Raw genomic sequence first — 22730 nt, 5'->3', positions numbered from 1 at the left:
TGGTGCGGTAGTTTGAACATTCTTTGGCATTGCCCTTCTTTGGGATTGGAATGTAAACTGACCTTTTCCAATCCTGTGGCCATTGTTGAGTTTACCATCCCATAGTAGCAATCAGCAATTCCCTGGGTATGCAAGGAAGGGCAATAAGAGACAAACGCTGGCACATCCCTTCCTGCCCATCCACTCACCAACTGCCTAAGTTCCTAAAATCATCCTAGGAATATGGCATTAATTGCTAGCAGTTTCCTTCATTCAGACATTTTAGTAGCTATATTTCATCATCTTTCATAACAACTCGATTTCCATCATAAATCAGAGCACTCCTCTGCCATTTGTTTTTTGGGAACCTCACATAATGCAGTTGGAAGTAATTGTTCATATGCAATACAAAATCATTCCCTCTAAATGAGAGAGGAAGAGAAGCAGGCCTAAAAGGGGTGAAAAGTAATGGATCCCCTAAAACCACTTGCTGGAAAATTGTTTTTAAAAATATCCATTAAGCAAATTTCAAAAACTAGAAAGAGGGCATTGATGAATGTCTTAGATGTTTCCCTAATTTTTCCTTTCTGGTTGTTTGTTCTAGGTGGAGCCAGTTCAGAGAACTGGTGGATAGGAAGAAAGATGCTCTCATCTCAGCCCTCAGTATCCAGAACTACCATCTTGAATGTAATGAAACCAAATCATGGATCAGGGAGAAGACTAAAGTCATTGAATCCACTCAAGAACTTGGCAATGACCTGGCTGGTGTCATGGCCCTTCAGAGAAAGCTGACAGGAATGGAACGCGACTTGGTAGCCATTGAGGCTAAGTTAAGCGACCTCCAGAAAGAGGCAGAGAAGTTAGAATCAGAGCATCCCGATCAAGCTCGGGCCATCCTCTCCAGGCTCGCTGAAATCAATGACGTCTGGGAAGAAATGAAGACAACCTTGAAGAACCGCGAAGAGTCTCTTGGAGAGGCGAGCAAGCTGCAGCAGTTCTTGCGTGACCTGGATGACTTCCAGTCCTGGCTGTCCCGAACCCAGACGGCCATTGCCTCGGAAGACATGCCAAACACGTTGGCAGAGGCCGAGAAGTTGCTCACACAGCATGAGAACATTAAGAATGAAATCGACAACTATGAAGAAGACTATCAGAAGATGAGGGATATGGGTGAGATGGTGACACAAGGGCAGACAGATGCGCAGTACATGTTCTTACACCAGCGGCTGCAGGCCTTGGACACCGGATGGAACGAACTTCACAAAATGTGGGAAAATCGGCAGAATCTCCTCTCCCAGTCCCATGCCTATCAGCTCTTCCTCAGAGACACAAAGCAAGCAGAGGCCTTCCTTAACAACCAGGTGAGCGGGCAGCATACCAGGCAACAAAGATTACAGACAGTCCATTAAGGAACAATAAGGTGCAGGACAAATTAACTTGGTTTTGCCTTATTGATTGATTGATCAATTGATTGATTTCATTTATATGCCACCCTTCCATGTGAGTCAGGGTGGCTCACAAAGGTTAAAACACATAACGCAGATAGTATAAATAATGTAACATTTAAAATAAGATTACATTTAAAAATAAATGGCGCCAGTTCCAGTTGAAACATCTCCAATTACTAGGGGATGAGGACTGGCAAGTTATAGTCAATGTAAATGGGTGGGTTCTGGTGGGGGAACCAGGAGATGCTGATGGTAGTCCTCACGCCTCAACCATAGGCCTGGTGAGACAGCTTTTGAGCTTTCTATTCATAGCATCTCTTAAAGCCATCTGGCTGAGAGTGGTTGAGGCCCCAGATTGAGCACTACACAGTGGAAATTATCTTTTCCATAACAGCATGTGCATTTTTTTTCTACTGGCAAACTAAATTGGAATCCTGGGCTATGGTGTTGTGATCAGCCTACCTATGATGTGATTCTGTCATTCTGCCCTTAGTTGTCTGCTTCTCACAAAGGACTTACTCAGTGAAGCCTCCCAAAGTTGATACACTGATCTGATGGATGGGCTTGAAAAGGTGCCAATGGATCTTACGAATATGGCAATCCCTGCTGGCTGTCCTCAGCTTTGAAAGGCTTCCCAGGACAGTGATGCCCTTGCTGCTGCCATGTCTGATGTTTGGAAGCATGTCTAAGAACTTCAAGAAATGGACTGTATTATCCATGCAATCATCTTGTAGTGGCTTCACTGCATTATCATGGCACAAAAAGGGTTGTGCATCAGTCCTCCATCTGTATTTGTAACTGGTAACATTACATTAATTCAGGGAGCACATGCACATCTTGTGCAGATAGTGGTGAGCTATAAGTTGTCACAGTTTTCTGTACCAAATTGATACCAAGGCATTTTTTCCGGACATTGGGCTAGATAGGCTGTTCATCCAGTCCTTTAAATATGTTCATATGCATAGTATTTTTAAGTCTTTCTTGCTTTTCTTTTAAACTATAGGAATATGTTTTGGCACATACTGAAATGCCCACCACTTTGGAAGGGGCAGAAGCTGCGATAAAAAAGCAGGAGGATTTCATGACCACGATGGATGCCAATGAGGAAAAGATTAATGCTGTGGTGGAGACTGGGAGGCGACTGGTTAGTGATGGGAACATTAACTCTGACAGGATCCAAGAGAAAGTGGATTCCATTGATGACAGGTACAACTTGCTAAGAGCATTTAGGGAGTCTGGGGCACCAGGCCTGCAGTCTGCTGTAATACATATGGCACATAATTTGTACGGTGCAAAATTAAATACGACACTACCCTGAATGGCTGGGGGGGGGGGCAAGCAAAAGCTTCAGGTCTAGAACACCAGAAATTATGTTTACATAGCAGGATCGATTGAGCCTTCTGCTGCGAAAGGAAAGATAGTGGAATAACTGAGGGCCAAACTGAACATGAAGATAAGTTCACTGGCTGTTTTTCCCACTGTATCTTTATGTTTTATTTTTCCCCTTCATAAAATGAGGAGGATAAATGAAGGATATCTTGTAGCAACCTGAGTTAAGTTTTGCTAGTTCTTATGTGAGAGCCTCTTGTGGCGCAGGGTGGTAAGGCAGCAGAAATGCTGTCTGAAGCTGTCTGCCCATGAGGCTGGGAGTTCAGTCCCAGCAGCCAGCTCAAGGTTGACTCAGCCTTCCATCCTTCTGAGGCCGGTAAAATGAGTACCCAGCTTGCTGCTGGGGGTGTAAATGGTAATGATTGGGGAAGGCACTGGCAAACCACCCCGTATTGAGTCTGCCATGAAAACGCTAGAGGGCGTCACCCCAAGGGTCGGACATGACCCGGTGCTTGCACAGGGGATACCTTTACCTTTACCTTTTATGTGAGGTAAAGGAATCAAAATGTGAGTGCCATTTTCAGTGTCAACCTTGTGTTTACTGTGTCTTGTTCAACCATTTGGCCCTGGACATTTCTTTGCTGTACATTAGGGTCAATTTGATTGTGCTTACTTGTGAGTGGACTGGATTATTGCATTGTGCTCTATCTTGGACTTCCCTGTAGGTTGCTTACTGATGGAGATGAATAATGTGAACATATTACACCTGTTTTCAGACAACTGCATAGGCTTCCTATATGCTTCTTGGTTCAAATTTAGGTGCCATTTCTTGCTGCTTAAGATCTTCACAACCTGAAGGACTCCTTCTTCTGCTATGAATCAATGTATCTACTCAGATCTCCTGGGCATTCTGTTACTTTTGCTAATGCACACATCATGATAAATGCATAGCTGTTCTGACTGAGCAGTAATATCAGGACTCTCACAGCCTCACCTACCTTACAGGGTGTCTTTTGTGAGGAGAGGAAAGGGAAGGCGAATGTAAGCCACTTTGAGACTCCTTTGGGTAGAGAAAAGCGGCATATAAAAACCAACTCTTCTTCTAAAGCACATTGGATTTTTTTCTTGCATTGCCTCACATCTTGCCAGAGGATAGATGCCAAGCCCCAAAGCAGTGAACTTTGAGGAGGGATTGTAAAAGAGTCCTATTTCATAGGGCAATTTTTGTTCAACATTTATGGCCTGTTTGTGTAAGGACAGCTTAGTATTTTGCATTGCTGTGTAGCCTATTTAGATAGTTGTGTCTTTAAATTTTGGTGTTAGAAGTTGCCTAGAGATGGAGGGAAGGCAGAGTATACCTTTAAAAGATAAATCAAATCAAATATATATCTAAAACATTAATAATATTCTTTAATGCACAACAGATTCAGAATGCTTTACAGAGGACCCCAAATCAAAGCAGTTGCCAGGTCAATATTTCAGTGCTCAGAAAGGTATCAAGAGAGAAATCTCAGATTGCATTGAATCCAGCCAATTTTAAGTCTCCTGACTTGGTGTTCAGTGCTGCCTCTTAGTAGAATTCTTGGCTGCTTCCAGAAAACTTTGGCTCCAAAACTAGCAATTCAACTCAACTTCAGGGCTCATAAGGCTCGGCAAGGTCAGCAGACCTTCCCAGTGCCTAGACTGCTCCAGGGCTGTTTGTTGTGAGGTAAGGTGATGACAGCCACTATCAGCACCATCTCATAATGTGTACCCAACATATCACTGACTATCTACCAAGCCTGTCTAGACTTCAGCAGTTAGCTGCAAGGGGCATGCACACCCATTCAGCCTGGTTGTAGCCCCTGCCAAATGAGCCCATGAAAGAGACCCAGCAGGCTGATGGATTCATGATGGCACTTCAGTCTGCAGCAGTGTATGTGCTTGTGTGTGTGTTTAGGCTGCTATGGACTTCCGGCGGTACGCTTGGCCAGTCTCATACGTAAAGTGCTTGGTTCTCATTTGTTTACCCTCCCAACAACCCTGTGATAAAGATGAAAGCTGTAGTGGCGATCATGACCAGGAATAGAATGAGTCATCTCATTCTAAAACAGCACTATCAGTTTTATTTGAGTCATCTTTGCTTTCCATGCAACTTTTCCAAGAAATAGTACTTAGAGTTAGGAAAGAGAAGGGGGAAATCCCTTTCCTGTTGCTGGAATCACTGAGGTGTAAGTATCTGCACAGTTGTCTTCATTACTTTACTTATGAACATAGAAGCCACTGGAGCATGCCTTGGTGAAAGCTGGCTAGAATGATGCTGCGTTATAGCCTAGGCTTGAGGAAACATGTGTTGTGTGGGAAAAGCCTAGTCCTATGAAATAGAATCATGTATAGGTTAAAGTCCTGTCAAAGCAGTTTTAACTTTCATGTGGTTTCTTAAAAAAAAAAATTGGCCAACTTTGTTCTGTTCTATGGCAAGGAAATGCTCGTGGGCTTAGGGAATAGTGTCTTTGGCCAAACCTAATACTGCACAAATGATGCGCAGGAAATGAAATTACCACTGTCTGTAACCAGCATGGTTTTAATATCTAATACTATCTTCCAACTTAAACTGAAAACGTGAGGAGAGCTGCCAAGACACATACCTCTTAATTTATTTCTGGAATTTGAGGACTGGTGTGGTTTAACAGATAGAGTTTAGACCAGAGAGAATTTGTTTCAGATCCTCACTTGCTGGGTGGGCTTTGGCTCTAAATGATACAGACTGCCCTATGAATGTGCAAAAGAAAAGAGGGTTGTAACTGCTTTTGCAAAGTGACTGCTTTGTGAAACTTCTCACAGTTCCAAATAGAGCCAGGGGAAACTTGTTGATTTTCCACTTTGTCTTCCTCATATGGAGAATTCTGTTACTATTGGCTACATAGAAGGATGGGTGCATTAGCTTTTTGCTGGCAGGTGGAGGTTCAGTACCTTTAGATCTTTTTTCTCTGCTGAGTCCCCACCTTCATCTGGTAAATTGATCTGCCAGTCCCCATACTGTTTTGTTCATTTTGTTGTGAAATGGGAGCTTGGGGACCTTCATATCAAGGAGTTCTGTCCCTAATTAGAGGACATTTTAGACTCCAGAGATTGAGAGATATATACACTGCAGCGCAATAGAATTTCTATTCAAATGATAATAAAAACTATACTGTACTCAGATTTCCCATGTTTTTAAAGAAATCTTGTTTGTTTCCTTTTAAATAGGCATAAGAAGAATCGTGAGGCAGCTAGTGAGCTTTTGATGAGATTAAAAGACAACAGAGATCTTCAGAAGTTTCTTCAGGATTGCCAGGAGGTAAGCTTTTTTTTTTAAAGTCTTTAGAGAAAAGGGCCCATACCTTCTTCTTGCCCAAAATAACTTACTTATTGACACTGAGGGCCAATAACAGTTACTTGGAGGTTGCCAAACAAAACAAAAATATTCTTGCCTGCTGGTGGAAGACAATGATAGAGGAAGACAAACAAATCTCCTTGAGGTGGGATTGGTATCACAACCAGGAGCGTCTTTTCTTGGGTTGCCGTCTGTCTAGCCTCAGAGGCTACAGGCATCCAAAGCAGGTCTTCCAAAGATCACCTGAGTGGATGGGTAGGTTCATGTGAGAGAAGTGATCCTTAAGGTATGCAAGTTGTGTAGGTATCATCACGAGTTGGGTCTGGAAGCAACTTGGGAGCCAATATAGATGGAACAACTGATATGGTCTCAGTATCTCACTCTAGTCAGCATTCCGACTGCATCATTCTATACCAGCTGTGGCTTTCAGATAGCTTTCAGGGGCAGTCCCATGCAGAGCACATTGAAGTAGATGTTACCAGGGCATTCATCACAGTGGCAAGATCTGTCCCTTCCAGGATGGAAAACAGCTGGCTCACCAGCTGGAGCTTTCGCCACTGTTTCTCTTTTGTTTCCATTATCTTTTCAATTACAACCTCTTATTAAATCAAAGGGTGGCCTGAGCTGTTAGACCCGAGAGAGGGTGCCAAGCATTGATTGTTTCAATTCCAGAGGTCAACCAGGGAATCTACAGGAGAATCTCCTAATGAAAACCAGTTGGATCCATCAGGCTACATGGATGGATCATCTGAACTGATCCCCTAGCCCTGCTAAGTCTTGTAAATCTAAATCTCAGCAAGTAGCAATCTGTCAGTGATAAGGGGACCCATCTTCAATGCCCCCACCTTTAGATGACCTTCAGTTCTTGTGCATAGCAGAATGCCAGGTCAAGAGCGTGACTTGCACAGTGTGGCCTATTATGCACAGCCGCCGAAACGGCGATTTTGGGTCACATGGAAAACGCGGAGGGGGAAGAAGCGAAGCAACCCGTGTACTCCGGCGCCACTTCTGGTTGCGCCCCGGTCGCCCGGAAGCTCCGCTTTCTTCCACGTTTCGCTAAGTAGGCTTTTTCGGTGGCCTGCACCGAATCTGAGGCCGGTTGCAGCCGGCACCGTGTGTTATCAGTGATTTTAGGCGACGCCATTCCACCCCGAATGCGGACCGTCCCCTCCATGCATAATGGGCCTGTATGAAGCTTGTTTATACTAGATACATGCCTATGGTTGTCATGGAGACCATTAAATCCTGGGTGGCTCCCCTCAGAGTAGCATCAGCATACCCACCCAGGGGTTTTCAGTGCTACCTCCAAGACCAGCTCAGGCAGGGAGACAGTTGGGCAGTGGGCTTGGCAGTAGAGCAGCAGAACTGCTGCCAAGGCTCCTCAGCGGTGGCCATTGTGGGAGTGGGGGAGCCCAGCAACAAAGGAACTGTAGTGGGCATGCTCCTGGGGCACGAGGAGGGGTTCACTGCACTGCATGCACGAGCCATGTGTCCTGGAAGGGCAGCCTCATGTGGGTTTGCAGGGATAAAAGAGGACTGCTTACCCACATAGTCTCCTCACCGTCTACTGATCCGCCTCCTGCTAGTCTCAGAGTTCCAGCATTAGATGCATACTCTCAAATCCAGCAGAGTCCTGGACAGGGCATTGAGCCAGGGGAACAGAATCCTAATAGGCTACAGGCGACACCACCTCCTTGCCCACCAGGCCTATGCTGATACATCACTGAGTACTCTGGGAGGGGGATATAGTTGGCAAAGTTTATTCAGTTTTATAAACAATAGATGGCAGATGGTCAAAAGACCCTTCTGGATCTGATACTGGTAATAAGAGAAGGTTAATGGAATGGCGTTTTTGTCCCTCCATGGAAAAACATACTTAGAAAGGATTTATTTCATACAGCAAAGTCCAGAGGGTCCTGCCTTCTTGCTGCCTCGTGCTTACCAATCTCATGTGCTCACTGATCTTTCTTTGCATTCAGGTCTAATATTTCCTTCATTGTACACTGCAGAGTGAATAAGAGACTTTTTTGAGCCAAGCAAAACATAACCAGGCCCATTGTTTCTGGCTCCACTTCCCTGGAGATTGTGGAGGGGGAAAGTTAAAACTCTGAAATGTCAAGTCCAACCCTGATTCCTCTTTTCACTCATCTCCCTCGTATTTTAACTTTAAACAAATAAAATAGTTGTGAAGTTGCTGCTGGATAACTCTGAGGGCACAGGTAAGGTTTGGTGAAAAGCCTGCAGAAACTAGTGAGGTTTCTGGGACACCAAGCCTAGACCCAAGAAGATACCTTCCAAAATACATATTTATTCAGACTTAGCTGGGGATTTAAGCTACTCTTTGAATCGCTGCTAAATAATTGAGAAGTGAATAAAGCAGGTAACATTGCACTAAGACCAGAAAGCATCTACTAGTTCCTGAGTTTCATATCTTGGCAGCATAATTTTGCAAGTCTTTATCTACCTATTTTATTTAAAAAGGCTTAAAGATTACGCATTTTAGGAGCACCTGGTTGACAGTGATACTTCCAGGTCTGTTTCCCTCCAAATATGAGCAAAGTTTCCATCCTTGTTTCCATAGTCCCTTCTCCTTCTGATGTTCCCTCTCTGCTTTGTCCCATGTGTATGGCTAAGTGTCAAGTGAACTTTGAGATCAATAGCCAACATATTTGCAACGCTTAGAAAGGAAGAGGAAAATGGCCAGACTTCTGGATAAATCAGACTTATGCTAAGATCTGGCCTCTGTAATTTTCTCCATACACTTGACTTCATTCTGCGAACACCAGGATGCCAAGAATTAGCCAGTTCCCAGTTTTAGCAGGTAGCCAACAGGGATGAATGGCTTGCTGACCACACGGCGGAAATGGGACTTGTTTGTTTCAGTGTGTATTTATCAGCTCATAAGCCTTTCGAACAGTGCTGTGTCATTATCATTTCCTCTGGCACCTAGTTTTCCTGCAGGTGCTTAATCAATAATGTCATTATTACACTTTACTAGCAGGGGTGGTTAATAATTCAGTAGTTCAGTGCTGAAGAACAGCCATTGTGTATGTCACGATAGCAAAGAACAACGTATCCTTTCCTCACTTTAAAATTCGGTTCGAAACATCTCAAAGCAGAGTGGTTTAAATCCCCACATTTTAACTATTGATCAAAGCAATGAATTAAATCACCAAGATCAAAAGGGAAGTTTAATCTGTGGATTTTAAACCACATTTCCAATTTCCTAATTTGTCTATTTCCTGAATTTATATGAGGTGGCTCCTGTGACAATTAATAATGTATTGCTTTGCAGCTAGCCAGAGACATTGTACTGTATGTGCTTGTCATCTAAAAGTATTGACCAAACACACCTCACGTCTTTTGCAATACGGCATTTAAATCCACAACAAATATTAAGCATGCAAAAACAGTAGTTGTGGTACCTATTGCTGAATGTGTCCTATGATAATGTTTGACTCCCAAAATAAGTTGTTTTGCCTCTGGCTGTTTTTCTGCATAGAAATAAAAATCACTTCGATAGTTGTTAGAGTGTCAGATTGGAAGATTTGGGTTCAGATTCCCATTCTGCCATAAAACTTTCTAAGTGGCCTTGGGAGAATCCTCAATCTTACCCCAGCCTCTTTCACAGGGTTGATGTAAAGATAAAATGGAGAAAGGGAGAACACTGAATACCTTGGAGACAAATGAGATAAAAATGCAATAGGCAGAGAACCAATAGATGGAATAGTTGCATATGGCTGCCCTTCCCTTCCTACTGTGATAGGCCACCATGAGGATTCTTCTGATCTCAGAATTAACCGTTTCCTCCCACCCTGCTGCAATCATCCTGCATTATGGGAGCCAGAGAACTCATTCCTCCGTGGGTCAGGATAATGTGTCACCAAGGGGAAGATGGTGCTGTCACTGTAGGGCTGAAGCCCTGGCAAGAACCTTCCCTCAGTCCATGAACAACTTCTTTGTTCGGTTCCTCTGAAAGGCAGATTCTTCTAATTCCTGCAATTACATATTTCCCCTTTATTGCCGCTTTTAACACGCCTTTTATGAAGTGACCTTTCAAAATGTTCATGAATGAAAAGTGGCCTTTGTTGGCCAAAAATAGGGGTGACTGGCCAAGTTGTCCTGTTCTCCTCTATTCCCTTTGTCTGGCTGAGCTTTTATCTGTAGGAGGGTGGCTCTTGCAAATAATGAAACTCTGCTCTCTTTCTGTGATTTTTTCTCAAAAAGTTGGCTGAAAAGGTGCAACACAGGCAGCTTCTGGAGGGCTTCTATAAATGTAATATCTTGTTTCCTTAACCTTAAAATTTTTTTTAAGGAAGGGGAGACTGAATTATTTCACCCTCAGTCACAAGAGGTTGGATGTTGGTAAGATTTTTTTAGCACCCATCCTCAGACTAGAAGTCCTTTGGGCAAAGCTTAGATCACTCAGTTATCTATAGTACATAGCACAGGGGTTAATACATAAATAATTGGGCAAATTGGAGTTCTGTCCCCATAGAAAATAGTGGCCCTTTCCAATTTAAAGGAACTGAAGTCACTGGCTGACAGCTGTTGAGGTTGACCTGGCCTCAGATGCTAGAACATTCCTGGGAAATAATGGTCACAGCTGTTTGGTGGGACTCGTTTGAACTTTCCCCCACCTCTTCCTGCCCTGCTTCTGGGATGGATGGGTAAATGTGGGGGGACCCTGAAGAGAAGAAGAGTTGCTTTTCATTACCCAGAGGAGTCCCAAATGTCTTACAAATACCTTTCCTCTCCCCACAACAGACACACTGTGTAAGGTAGGTGGGCTGAGAGAACTCTGCTCTGTGAGAGCATCCCTAAGAGAGCTGCAACTCGCCCAAGGTCACCCAGCTGGCTGCGTGTGGAGAACTGGGGAGTCAAATTCAGATCCCTGACTTACTTTTCATTGTTGCTGGGCTCCAATCCTGGAAATAAGCCTTGTTTGAAGTGAAATGGCTTAGGGAACATGCACACTTTCCCATCCCCAACTCCCATCGAACAGCCTCTCACCCTGCCTCTGTTCAGCACTTTAATGACCCTGCTCTGCAGCACTAAAATCTAGTTGTGAAGGGGGACTGAGATGCTCTCACTTTGATCTCATCTTTTACCTCTTAATATCCCTGCATAAGAATTCCACACTCAGTTTTTAAAAAAATAACTGCAACAGCTGCACGAGGCCAACAACTTCCTCCTTGTTTTTCAGCTGTCTTTGTGGGTTAATGAGAAGATGCTTACGGCACAGGACATGTCTTATGATGAAGCCAGAAACCTGCATAGCAAATGGCTGAAACATCAAGCATTCATGGCTGAACTGGGGTCCAACAAAGAATGGCTTGACAAAATTGAAAATGTAAGTGGAATGGGATGGAGGACATGATGGGGACGCAGACATAGGTTAGGATCTGCCACTGTTGGACTTGGAACAGTTTGTTTCTCTTCCTAAGGGGGCCATTTTGGAGAATTTGGCTTTGAAACAAGATTGAGAGATGTCTTGTTTGCCAGTTCTTATGGGTTGACACTAGTTTTATGTACCAAATGAGTTCTCTTCTAATGTACATAGAGGGTAATGTTTGTAAGTAGCCTGTGTGCATCTACAAAGTGTTCTGCAATCTTCATCTCATCGATTCTTACTTCCTTTGAGTTAACTTTTATGATTCTCTTGTTGTACCTGGGAATCAAGGGCTAGAAATCTGCTTTAGATTTGGTGGGGTGGTAGTGGTGTGGGACAGAAAAAGGGCATTCCTGTGTAGAGAAGTGAGGCTGACATAGCCAGTTCTATGTTCTGGGGGTGACCTGTGAGGTGAATGTGACCTGTGAGGTGCAGAGCTCCTGTTCCAAATTTCATTTGGGGATTGGGTTTTTTTTAACTTCCATTTTATACTGTTTCCTTCAGAAATGCTCAGTTCTAATGTCCAGACAGATATACTCCAGAAAACCTATATTCTCTTGACGGGCATTTTCAATCTGTTTACAGGAAGGGATGCAACTTATTGCCGAGAAACCTGAAACGGAAGCCGTGGTGAAAGAAAAGCTAACAGGCCTGCACCAAATGTGGGAGGAGCTTGAAAGCACCACCCAGACCAAAGCTCAGCGGCTTTTTGATGCCAACAAGGCTGAGCTGTTCACCCAGAGCTGTGCCGACTTGGATAAATGGCTGCATAGCTTGGAAACCCAGATACAGTCAGATGACTATGGCAAAGATCTCACCAGTGTCAATATTTTGTTGAAGAAACAACAGGTAAAATGATTGGACCAGGAATTCCAGTTTGGGGATAGGATTGTGGATATACAGGTGATTGCTTTCCCAGGCATATGACATTCAGCTTATATCAAATGCTAACTCCATGATATTAAAATGTTTTTATTGATTTATTCTATGAAGCCTTAACCAGAGAATTTCAAACCCCATATATGGTCTTAAACAATGACTGCAACTATATAGTTTGGGAAACTATGTCAAGAGTAAACACAGAATCCCAATATTAAAGCAAATTCAGTGACCACCTTTTTTTACATGTAGAATCTTGCTGGATCATGTCTCTGAAAAATCAGAACAAAAGTATTCCCTCTAACTATTTGATAGTGTTTCCACGTGAAGAGCAAACCTTAGTTTAATTCTGGTTTCTTTTGTCTAAGTTGAATGACATAGCAGGCTATGATGCATCAGACTTTCAGGACCATAGCTATGTAAGAGTGGAGGATTCAGCATGGAGGCCCAAGAACTTCCAAAGCTCATTTTTGTAGTGAACAAACTATACATTTTATCTTATGATGTGCTCCTTCCTCTTGCAAATAGCAATCCTTCCCCATACCACTGTACTAATGCGTTAATCTCCCATGACTACTAGAGTTCATAGTGTCAATTTGTAACCTACTTAATTTGATCTATATACTATTAGCCACATGGAGCTGCAATCCAAGGAGAGCTACATGGAGGCTAAAGAGATTTTTTTCCTGCACACTTATGGGACTCCCCGAGTGTGCAGAAAAATCTGAAATGTTTTTAAAACTACATAGGGTGTGTTTAAATTACATTTGGTGGAGCCTGGGGGCCATTTGAGAGCTGCTGTAGGCCCTGCTGAGGAGGTGGTGGTGGATGCCAGGAGCTTCTCCAGGCACGGCTGTGACAGCCACTCCAGGCTCAGCAGCAGTAAGCACTGGGAGCTGCTCCAGGCTCATATTGCCTCTCAGACTCAACCACCATCAGAAGCCAGTCTGAATAAAAGACTTTTCACCTGTGATTTAAAAACAGGAGTTGAGCCATCTTCCTCTATACTTTGCTGCACTCTTTATGTTCAGCTATTCAACTTTTGCAATGTATTGTTCTGTATTAGTTAAACAGTACAGCATTTGAATATAACAGTACAGCAAATCATCAAGACAATCTTTTGAAGTTTATGGATAGTAGAAAACTAGATGTCACAGAAAGGTTGAACCTCCTTGTTCATTGATCTTTGCTCTCTTTCCTCATCCAGTGGTACTTTTGAAGAGGATTGTTTGAGTGTGTTCTTGTTTTTCCCCTCCTCACCATTTTAGATGCTTGAGAACCAAATGGCTGTTCGGAGGAAGGAGGTGGAGGAGCTTCAGAGTCAAGCCCAGGCACTGAGTCAAGAGGGCAAGAGTACCGATGAAGTTGATGGCCAGCGCATAATTGTGGAGAAGAAGTTTGTGGAGCTGCTGGCACCCCTGAATGACAGGAAGTCCCACCTGTTAGCTTCCAAGGAGATTCATCAGTTCAATAGGGATGTGGAGGATGAAATTGTGAGTTTCAAAGTAGCTCTAAAAGGAAATGCCCCCACCTACTTTGCAGATTCTTCTTCTCAGGACCTCTAGCACATTGAGTTGAATCTAAATGGCTGTTCTGCAGATTGAAAAAGAAGGAGGGGGTCTCCTTTGACTTCTCAAAAGCCTTTGCTAAAGATTGATCCCTATAAAGCTGGGTGAGAGAAGGGCTGGATTAAGGAGGGGAATGTGACAAGATTGATAGAAAAAGCTGACTGGATCCAACCCATGATGCTGTCATTGAATCTCTCAATTTTTGCTGTGCCTCATTTCTTAAACACAGTTTCATTTTGCTTTTGTAATTTTTATTTCTAGTTGTGGGTTGGAGAGAGGATGCCAATTGCTACATCCACAGATCATGGACACAACCTGCAGACTGTTCAGTTGTTAATTAAGAAAAATCAAGTAAGTGGATAATATTGCTTTGATCCTTATTAATCTGTGATGCACAAGAAGGCAAAGAATCAAGGGTCATCCCTGCAGCACATTTCTGGTAATAGATTGAACTACAGTTACACAAAGCAAACACAAAATACAAATGTACCTTTAATCATATTCCAACAATTTCTGGTGACCTCTGAGATCTGAATGTATGGTGGTGGTGGTACTTCTACTACTATTACTACTACTCCTACTCCTACTCTTAATAATTTTTTTTGCCCTATCTCATGTAACCTAGGGAAGATTCCATCAATAAAATCACATCAAGTTAAACTATAGCCATTATATAAACTCTAAAACAACTTTGATCATATATGGTAAAGTTATGCCTATTGTCCTGGGGAACAAAGACATTTTTATTTATTTATTTTTAATTTTATTTATTACATTTATACCCCACCCTTCACCTGCGGTCTCAGGGCAGCTAACAACACAATTTAAAAATACAGCTTAAATTACATTAAAACACTAAAACATAACTTAATATAAAACCAAGATTTCAAGCAAGAAGTTTATGATAAAGCGCAAGTTGAACCATCACTTTTATCCCAAACAACACTTTCCTGGGAGTAAGCTCCATTGAACAGACCTGAGTATTATTTGGAGGAAGCCTGCTAAGGATGGCATTGTTAGATGCCTCTCTCTAACACTGAGTCCTTTGACCCCTTGAAATGTATATCTCTGCACTGAGAAGTGTGCTGTTCCTGTCAGAAAATAATCAGATTTCTTGTAGTGTATTCTGGAAGTTTTCCCTCTTGGGTGACATCCCATTGTCTTTCTTCTGAAGAGTTTGTTCGATAATCTGTTTCCCATCTGAGTGTTGAATTTCCCTACATTAGACACTTCAGAAAGAAATTCAGGGACACCAGCCTCGCATCGACGATATTTTTGAGAGGAGCCAAAACATCGTTGCAGATAAGAGCCTTAATGCCGAAGCAATCCAGCAGCGGCTTGCGGACTTGCAGCAGCTGTGGAAACTCCTGATCGAGGAGACAGAGAAACGCCACAAGCGCCTCGAGGAATCTCACAAAGCCCAGCAGTACTACTTTGATGCAGCAGAGGCCGAAGCCTGGATGAGCGAACAGGAGCTGTACATGATGTCAGAAGAGAAGGCCAAGGTGGGTAATTTCCAACTGGACGGGCATGAGATCACGTCTGCCTTATCAATTCATGCCTATTTGAAACTATTCTTTGTCAGGGCTTCATCCCAAGAATTCTTGAGAATGCCAGATTTGTGAAGGTGCTGAGATTTGTTAAATATCCCAAACTCCTTCACATAAATACAGATCCTAACGTATATTTTTGGTTTTGTATTCAATGATAACATTACCGGTTCACCCTCCTTTGTGCAATGGAGAATGAGAGGTAAAAGGACATGTTCTGTCCCCATTGTTGGCTGACCACACCTGGATGAAATGCTAAACAAGGCACCCACATGTTAAATCCATGGTAGAATCCCAGATAATAACAGGAAATTGACTACACATTCTGGAAGCATGTGTACTGGAGGTCGCACACATGCTGCTTTTTTTAACATCATGGCTGCACGTGGACATCACATGATGTTGACAAGAAGGCCAGGTGGATGTAACAATAAGATGTACTTAAAGTCTCAGTTATATATGAGGGTGTGAAGTAGGTGGGTTTATCATACAATTTAGCCAAGAGCTAAAGGGAAACAGATACCATGCCAACTTCTGTCTGGCAGAAACCAAAATTGTTCAGATTCTTAGAAAAAATTGTTCAATGCCTGACCCCCCCCCCCAAAAAAAAAGGATCTTGACAGCTTGCATTAGAGCTTTAACCAGTGATAAACATTCTTGGGCCATGTAGGCAATGAACCTGCCTTTTAATAGGGCCTCTTTTTAGTTTTATCGGTCCAGTTTAATGGTTCTACTTTTATTCTTCCATGAACAGCTTAAGTGGGATTTTGTTAATGGCACAAGGCTACTGGCTGTCACCCAGATATGACCAGAGTGTTTCACGTTTCTGTGTGTTTGGGAAATGCCCAGGTATACAGCTAAGCCAAATAGCGCAGCAGCACAAGAAAGAAAACAATATTTCAAATAATAATAAAAATGTTAGATTGGCTTATATTGGCTCCCTATATACCATCTACTTAGTTTATTTTATCCCACCCTCTTCAGGTTGACACACATTTATGGCAGGGGGCCCTGTAATCTAAGTAGAAATTATCAGCTAACCACAATTTACCTTTTGGTTTGGATACATTCTTTATGTTTGCCTTGGCTTGTAGTTTTCCTGGACCATTCATTCATTTGGTTTGGTATTTGCTTCGAAGATATTCAGTTGCAAAATCAGAAAGAGACATTGGTATCCCAAGTCCAAAGCATTTCTATTCAAAATACATGAATTTTGATGATATTTCTCCAATGATTGTCTATATAGAATGACTTGCTGATTTAAACAAGGTTTTTGTGTGCTGCAGGTCATGGCAAAGAATCTGGTAATGCTACCCCTGTGCTTGTATGAGTGCATATGCAACCCTTCTCCCTCCTTGCTTATATTTGCCTGTACCTTACTGAGGCAGAAGCGGCATAGGAGACACATTGGAGAGCCAGCATGGGGTAGTGGTTAGAGTGCTGGGCTCTGGACATGAAGGTGAGAGAAAACAAAAAAGTGAATCAAACCAAGTCAGTAGACAGCACTGTTTTCCTTTGAAGTATCTTCCATCTTTGGCTTCAACTTCAGGGAGATTTTCTCCGGCACTCTGTGCAGTACAAGAATTGTGATGTTTTCTCTCTTGCCACTTCAGGATGAACAAAGTGCCGTTTCTATGCTGAAGAAACACCAGATTTTGGAGCAAGCCGTGGAAGACTATGCTGAAACGGTGCACCAGCTTTCCAAAACCAGCAGGACTTTGGTGGCAGACAATCATCCAGAAAGGTAATTGTAGCCCTTGTTCATTCTTCCTCATTTGCAGCTTGCCTTTTCTTCCCAGTCATAGCAAGTACTAGTCTGGATAAGAATATAAGAAGAGCCCTGCTGGATCAGACCAGTGCTCCAACTTGTCTAGCTCCTGTCTTGCATAATAGCCTAACATTTAACCTAGAAGGCCAGCAAAAGAGTCCTTCCCCTGATGTCGATCTCCTGTTGCTGGTATTCAAAGGATTACTAATTCTGGATATGGAGTTTCCCTTTAGGCATTATATTTGTAGCTACTAATAGACCAATCCTCCATGAATCTGTCTAATCCCCTTTTAAAGCTATCTATGCCTATGGTCATCACTACATTCCCTGGCAGTGAATTCCACAATTTAAGAATTTTCTGTGTAGAAGAAGAAGTGTTGGTTCTTATATGCCACTTTTCTCTACCCGAAGGAGTCTCAGAACAGCTTAAAATTGCCTTTCCCTTCCTCTCCCTACAACAGACACCCTGTGAGGTAGGTGAGTCTGAGAGAGCCTTGATATTACTGCTGGGTCAGAACAGCTTTATCAGTGCTGTGGTGAACCCAAGGTCACCCAGCTGGCTGCATGTGGGGGAGGAGCGGGGAATCAAAACCAGTTTACCAGATTAGAAATCCGCACTCCTAACCACTACACCAAGCTGACTCTAGTCAGAGAGTTCTTTTATACCTCAACAAGACAATTAAATAAGTTCTGAATGTTGCGTGATGAATAACAATGCAATCTTAAACATAATTAAATCTTTCTGATTTTATTGAAATCAGTGTGAGGGGTGTAACTTTTTAGGATTGCATTGTAAATTGAATCAAAGAGGGATATTCTCTAAAGTGGGGTAGAATTCAAAGCCTCTCCTAAGCTGGAGCAGCTATTTTAAGAATGTTCTCAGGTGGTAATTCAGAGGTTTACTGCTGCTGAATATGGAGGTTCCCAATGATGACTAGTAGGAACGAGACACCTATTTCCCAGAATCTCTCTAATCCTCTTCTAGCAGATGATGCCAGAATCTATATAGCAAAAATAGCAGGGTGTGCCTGTGTACTGTTTGAGTTGTATTCTGTTGGCAACTTCGGTCATATCTGTGAGTTCATAAACTGTTGTTTGGTGGACAGGAAATAAGAGATGCATCTGTAGAAAATGGCTTCCTATGGAAATTGTAACTCATAGACCGGAAGAAGCCTTTCAGCGATTTGGATTATTTGTTTATCAATAGCATTTAGCATTGGCGGAAATCCTGACTCTCTGAGCCAAGTTCACATCCTTCCTCTGGATCATGAGAAATGTCATCGAGTTAGATGGTTAGAACTGGAAAGTTGCTTAACACATTATCCAGTCTTGTCTCTTCAAAGAAAAATCCCCAGAGATTTCTGAGAGTCAGTTTTGATGAACTTTGTGCATGCTTTCCCAAAGTCACTGGCAGTCTTTCCAGTTAACAACCCTAGCTGTCTGAGAATCAATTCCCGAAATCAGGACAAACTGGCCAGATCCAGCTCTTCCTCAAATTTATCAAGCCTACAGCATGGTAAAAATGTTGTCCACTGCTGTTCTCTCAGGAAGGAGAATATCAGTGTTTTTAAAGCTGTAAGAATTCGAGAGTGTTTGTACATAAGTGTGAAGTGCATTTTTGTACATTTGTTTACTTATTTTATTAGATTTGTACACATTAATGCTATGCTTGGTGACTGCATGCAGTCCTTGACTGTGACTACTCTGTGGGGCTAAAAGTGACTAATGTTGCATTACGAGGAGGCCAATTTATTCAGCAAAATACATTTCCAGCCCCTGTCCAGAGAACAGAGCACCCCTGAAGAATACAAAAATTGGGAATTCCTGGGTTAGTTGATAAGTGGGGATAATTCCCAAGTCCCAAGCTAGCTATTTCATGCTTTGGGAGGTCAGTGATGTATGCAAGGAGACACTGTTATATTTCATCAGCCAGAGTTTGCATTTTTATTATATTTCACTATAATGTCATTACATAGATTTATGTCCAATTCCCTGTGACTCTCAAAGATAGCCCAGAAATAAACATAAAGTGAGAGGCCTGCAAAACTTGTGGGGGTGGGAATAATCCTTGTGAAATTCCAAATTTTCTTTGTAAAAAGCCCTGGAAAAGCGTTCTCCGAGATGCCTCCAGGGCCATGCCCACAAGAGTCACCAAGCCAAGGTAGCTACATTCAGGGCTTTACTTATTCCTGTAGCTGAGTTCAAATCCTTCCAGGGACAGTTGCCTTTAAACTCTGGAGGAAAAGGGAACAGGAATTTTCTAAAGCAGCTTTAAAACATTTACTTTGCCGCAATAAATATTCAGCTCCAAGTCTTGGCGTACAGTCTTCTCCCTCCTTAGGAGTAAACCCTACCAAATTCCGGGGATACTGCCTTGCTTCTATGACAAAGAGAAAAGTAGTTACTCATCTGATCCACATATGTCAATGGAAAGGCTCCTGTCAGCAAGATGGGACATGTGCCCAAGTATGTCCGCATGTTCATGCAATCTTAATTTGGCTCCATCACTCACCTGGGAGCCCAACAGCAGCAACAGTGGAGTCTGGGTGCCAATTGGAAAACAGAGTGACTCCTGTCCACTGCGGCAGGGTCTGGAGCAGTTCCCAGTGTCCGCCACCACCAGGCCTGGAAAGGTTCCAAGCATCCACTGCAGCCAAGCCAGGAGCAGTCCTTGACAGAGACAATGCAGCATGTGCAGGAAATGCTGTTTTTAATTTGGGGAAGATTCTCCCTCAGATCCAGGGATTTCAGGGGGTCCCCTGAACCTGGGGGGGAGGTCCCTTAATCTCGCAGAAAAATCTATTTAGTGTCAGTCTGGTGTATCTGATGATGGGGGATAAACCTTTCAATCCGATACAGTTGGTGGGAGAGGTTAGATATTCCAATATGATATAATGGATAAAATATTAAATTGGGCTGAGTCGAACCCAGCAGCCATAATTTAATGTGAGTTACGGTTAAATGTAAATGGTTTGTAGGCCCTCCACTTCCCCACCCCAATTTTAAACAAGATAAGACTCCTTTAATCAAAGGGTTTGTTCCTGGATAAAAGAAGAAAACTCTCAACTTCCTGACAGCTAACCTGCATTGAGGCAGGGAGATTGCTTCATAAACCTAAAATACAGCAAATGAGCTGGTAATTTATGAGGCATTTGTATTTCCTTTTTTACTTTATTCAGCTTTGGGAACCCCTGCCAATACCAAAAGTGAGTAGAACCCAACTATCCCACCTCCTGCACCACTGACATACGATTCAGCCTAGACTGTGAGGAGAGTGAAGTCCCCCCAGGAACGAAAGAAGCTGCCTACTGGTGGATTAATGTGTTAGAGACGGCATGGCATTGTGGCCAGAGACTTGGACTCAGACAAGGATGAGAAGGGTTCAATGCTTTGCTCGCCACAAAGGCCACTTGGCGACAGGGGGCCAGTTGCTGTCATTCAGTCTTGCAATCTTATAGTGTTGTTGCAAAGATAATGGAGAGGTGACAATATATTCTGCCCTGAGTTCCTTAGCAGGGAAAAGAGGGACAAATGTAACAAATTAATAATAACTTAGATGAAACACAGAGAATAATAAAAAGTACAGAGCCAGGAACATGCATTTTACAGGGATCAGAGACTAGTTCTGCTGATTAGAACTTATTCAAAGCAACCGGACAGCCACACCCAATCAATGGCATGAGCTGCTGAAGTAAGTGTAGCTATAGCAACCTCTAGAGGACATTCTTCACCTCCCACACGTTTTCATTTTCACCAGGCTTCAAAGATTGACTGAATATACTAAAAGTGACACTTTTCTTTAGTGTTCATTTGGTTTTGCTTCCCCCCCCCTTTTTTTTTTGAACACTAAATATATACACAGGACTGGTGTTGTCTAAGAGTGTGCATTCGGCTGATCAGAGCCAGAAAAAACCTCAAAAATACCTTATCAGTTTTTGGGGGGTTTAAGGTATTAATTCATCCAGCTATAGATTTTGACATTTTTTGCTATCCAAAATTGTCAAGTCTGAAAAAATCCAAAAAATATTCAGGATTTTTTTGTATTGCTGGATAACCATAATTTGTTCATTTAAAGAGCTTTCAGTCTCTTTAAATGCCTTTGGAACTGCGAGCCCTTTAAATGTCTTCATAGTTCACCTGCACTGCTGCCACAGCTTGCAAAAGGTATTTAAATTTTAAAGGAACTCTGTTCCCTTTAAAATTTAAATGCCTTTCCCCCCTCTATTGAAAACAATGGAGGATGGGGTACCTTATTTGGGGGCCACTAGAATTGGACTCCCTTATCCAATATTTTTCAAACTTGTTTTTTGAGGAGAGGCACCAACAGTTATGCTGCAAATCTGGTGCCGCTACCTCAAAAACAGCCTTCCCAGGGCCACAGATAGCACCAAATTATAGCCTATGGGGACCATTGATTATACTACTCTTCATGGAGCCCAAAATATTCAGGATTCCTGAATTGGGGTTCGAGCATCCCAGTATTGAGATTGGAGCATACTTGGAAATGCTGCTATTTTTCAAATTCTGTATACCCAAACCCAAAAAATATTGTGTTGTTTGTTTTTTGTTTAGCACACCCTTAGTGTTAACTGTCTTTTTCTTTTCCCTAGTGAACGTATCAGCATGCGGCAGTCCAAGGTGGACAAGTTGTATGCAGGGTTGAAAGACCTGGCAGAGGAAAGGAGGGGCAAGCTGGATGAGAGGCACCGATTATTCCAGCTGAACCGTGAGGTGGATGACTTGGAGCAGTGGATTGCAGAAAGGGAAGTTGTGGCTGGGTCCCACGAACTGGGACAGGATTATGAACACGTGACTGTAAGATATCTCCACTGTCTGATTTCACCTTTTGTTTTACTTTTTGTATATTAGTAAGCTAATTGCACCTTTTATAATCCTTGTGGCTAAAATACACTAATGGACATACTGGTCCAAAACCAGTAACCTAAACCAAAACTTGCAATCCCCTTGGCTTTAAAAAATTAATCATTTCATCGGAAGAAATAGAACTGCTCTGATAGGGCAAAAGTGTACTAATAAATATTTAGATTTTTTCTCTCTCCTGATTTTAATTTTCTCTGGCCTCTCTTTGTATTTTAGAGTGGATCAATTTCAAAGCTACTCTTGGTGCTGATTTTTAGGCAGATGGAACCTAGGATCACAGTGTCATTCTAATAGACTTCAAAATTGTAACTCTGCTTAAGCTGGAATTATGTGTCACAAGGAATTTTTATTTATTTATTTATCTATTTAAAACATTTCTACACCACTTTCTCACCCAAATAGTGTCCCAAAGGCTATTCTGTTGGGCAGTAAGACTCTGATCTTGCGATATCTCAGTACTTTGTAGTAAACATTCAAATACTTTATAGACCTTTTTCCAATTGATCATTCATTTCTGGGTGTGGTACATTCCTGGGAGTGTATTCTATCAGTGCTCCAGAACTCTCTGTCTTTTTTTGTAA

At 42.5% G+C, this 22730-nt stretch overlaps 1 protein-coding gene across 5 annotated transcripts in view; it reads left to right on the top strand.

Moving 5' to 3' along the window:
• Positions 1 to 22730, top strand: part of SPTBN1 (spectrin beta, non-erythrocytic 1) — a 212672-nt gene that overhangs the window by 163397 nt on the left and 26545 nt on the right. For all 5 annotated transcript variants that reach the window (XR_013230365.1, XM_077334177.1, XM_077334207.1 and 2 more), the window contains 10 exons: positions 584 to 1340; positions 2431 to 2633; positions 5985 to 6075; positions 11318 to 11464; positions 12089 to 12352; positions 13651 to 13875; positions 14212 to 14301; positions 15177 to 15455; positions 17114 to 17244; positions 21879 to 22083. Coding sequence is in view for 4 of the 5 variants with exons in the window: in XM_077334177.1 (XP_077190292.1) it covers positions 584 to 1340; positions 2431 to 2633; positions 5985 to 6075; positions 11318 to 11464; positions 12089 to 12352; positions 13651 to 13875; positions 14212 to 14301; positions 15177 to 15455; positions 17114 to 17244; positions 21879 to 22083 (2392 nt within the window). In the remaining variant the exon portion in view is untranslated. The remainder of the gene's footprint in view (positions 1 to 583; positions 1341 to 2430; positions 2634 to 5984; positions 6076 to 11317; positions 11465 to 12088; positions 12353 to 13650; positions 13876 to 14211; positions 14302 to 15176; positions 15456 to 17113; positions 17245 to 21878; positions 22084 to 22730) is intronic.

Source organism: Paroedura picta, chromosome 1 (genome assembly GCF_049243985.1).
Source record: "Paroedura picta isolate Pp20150507F chromosome 1, Ppicta_v3.0, whole genome shotgun sequence".
Lineage (NCBI taxonomy): Eukaryota > Metazoa > Chordata > Lepidosauria > Squamata > Gekkonidae > Paroedura > Paroedura picta.
This window is presented reverse-complemented; position numbering and strand designations above follow the sequence as displayed.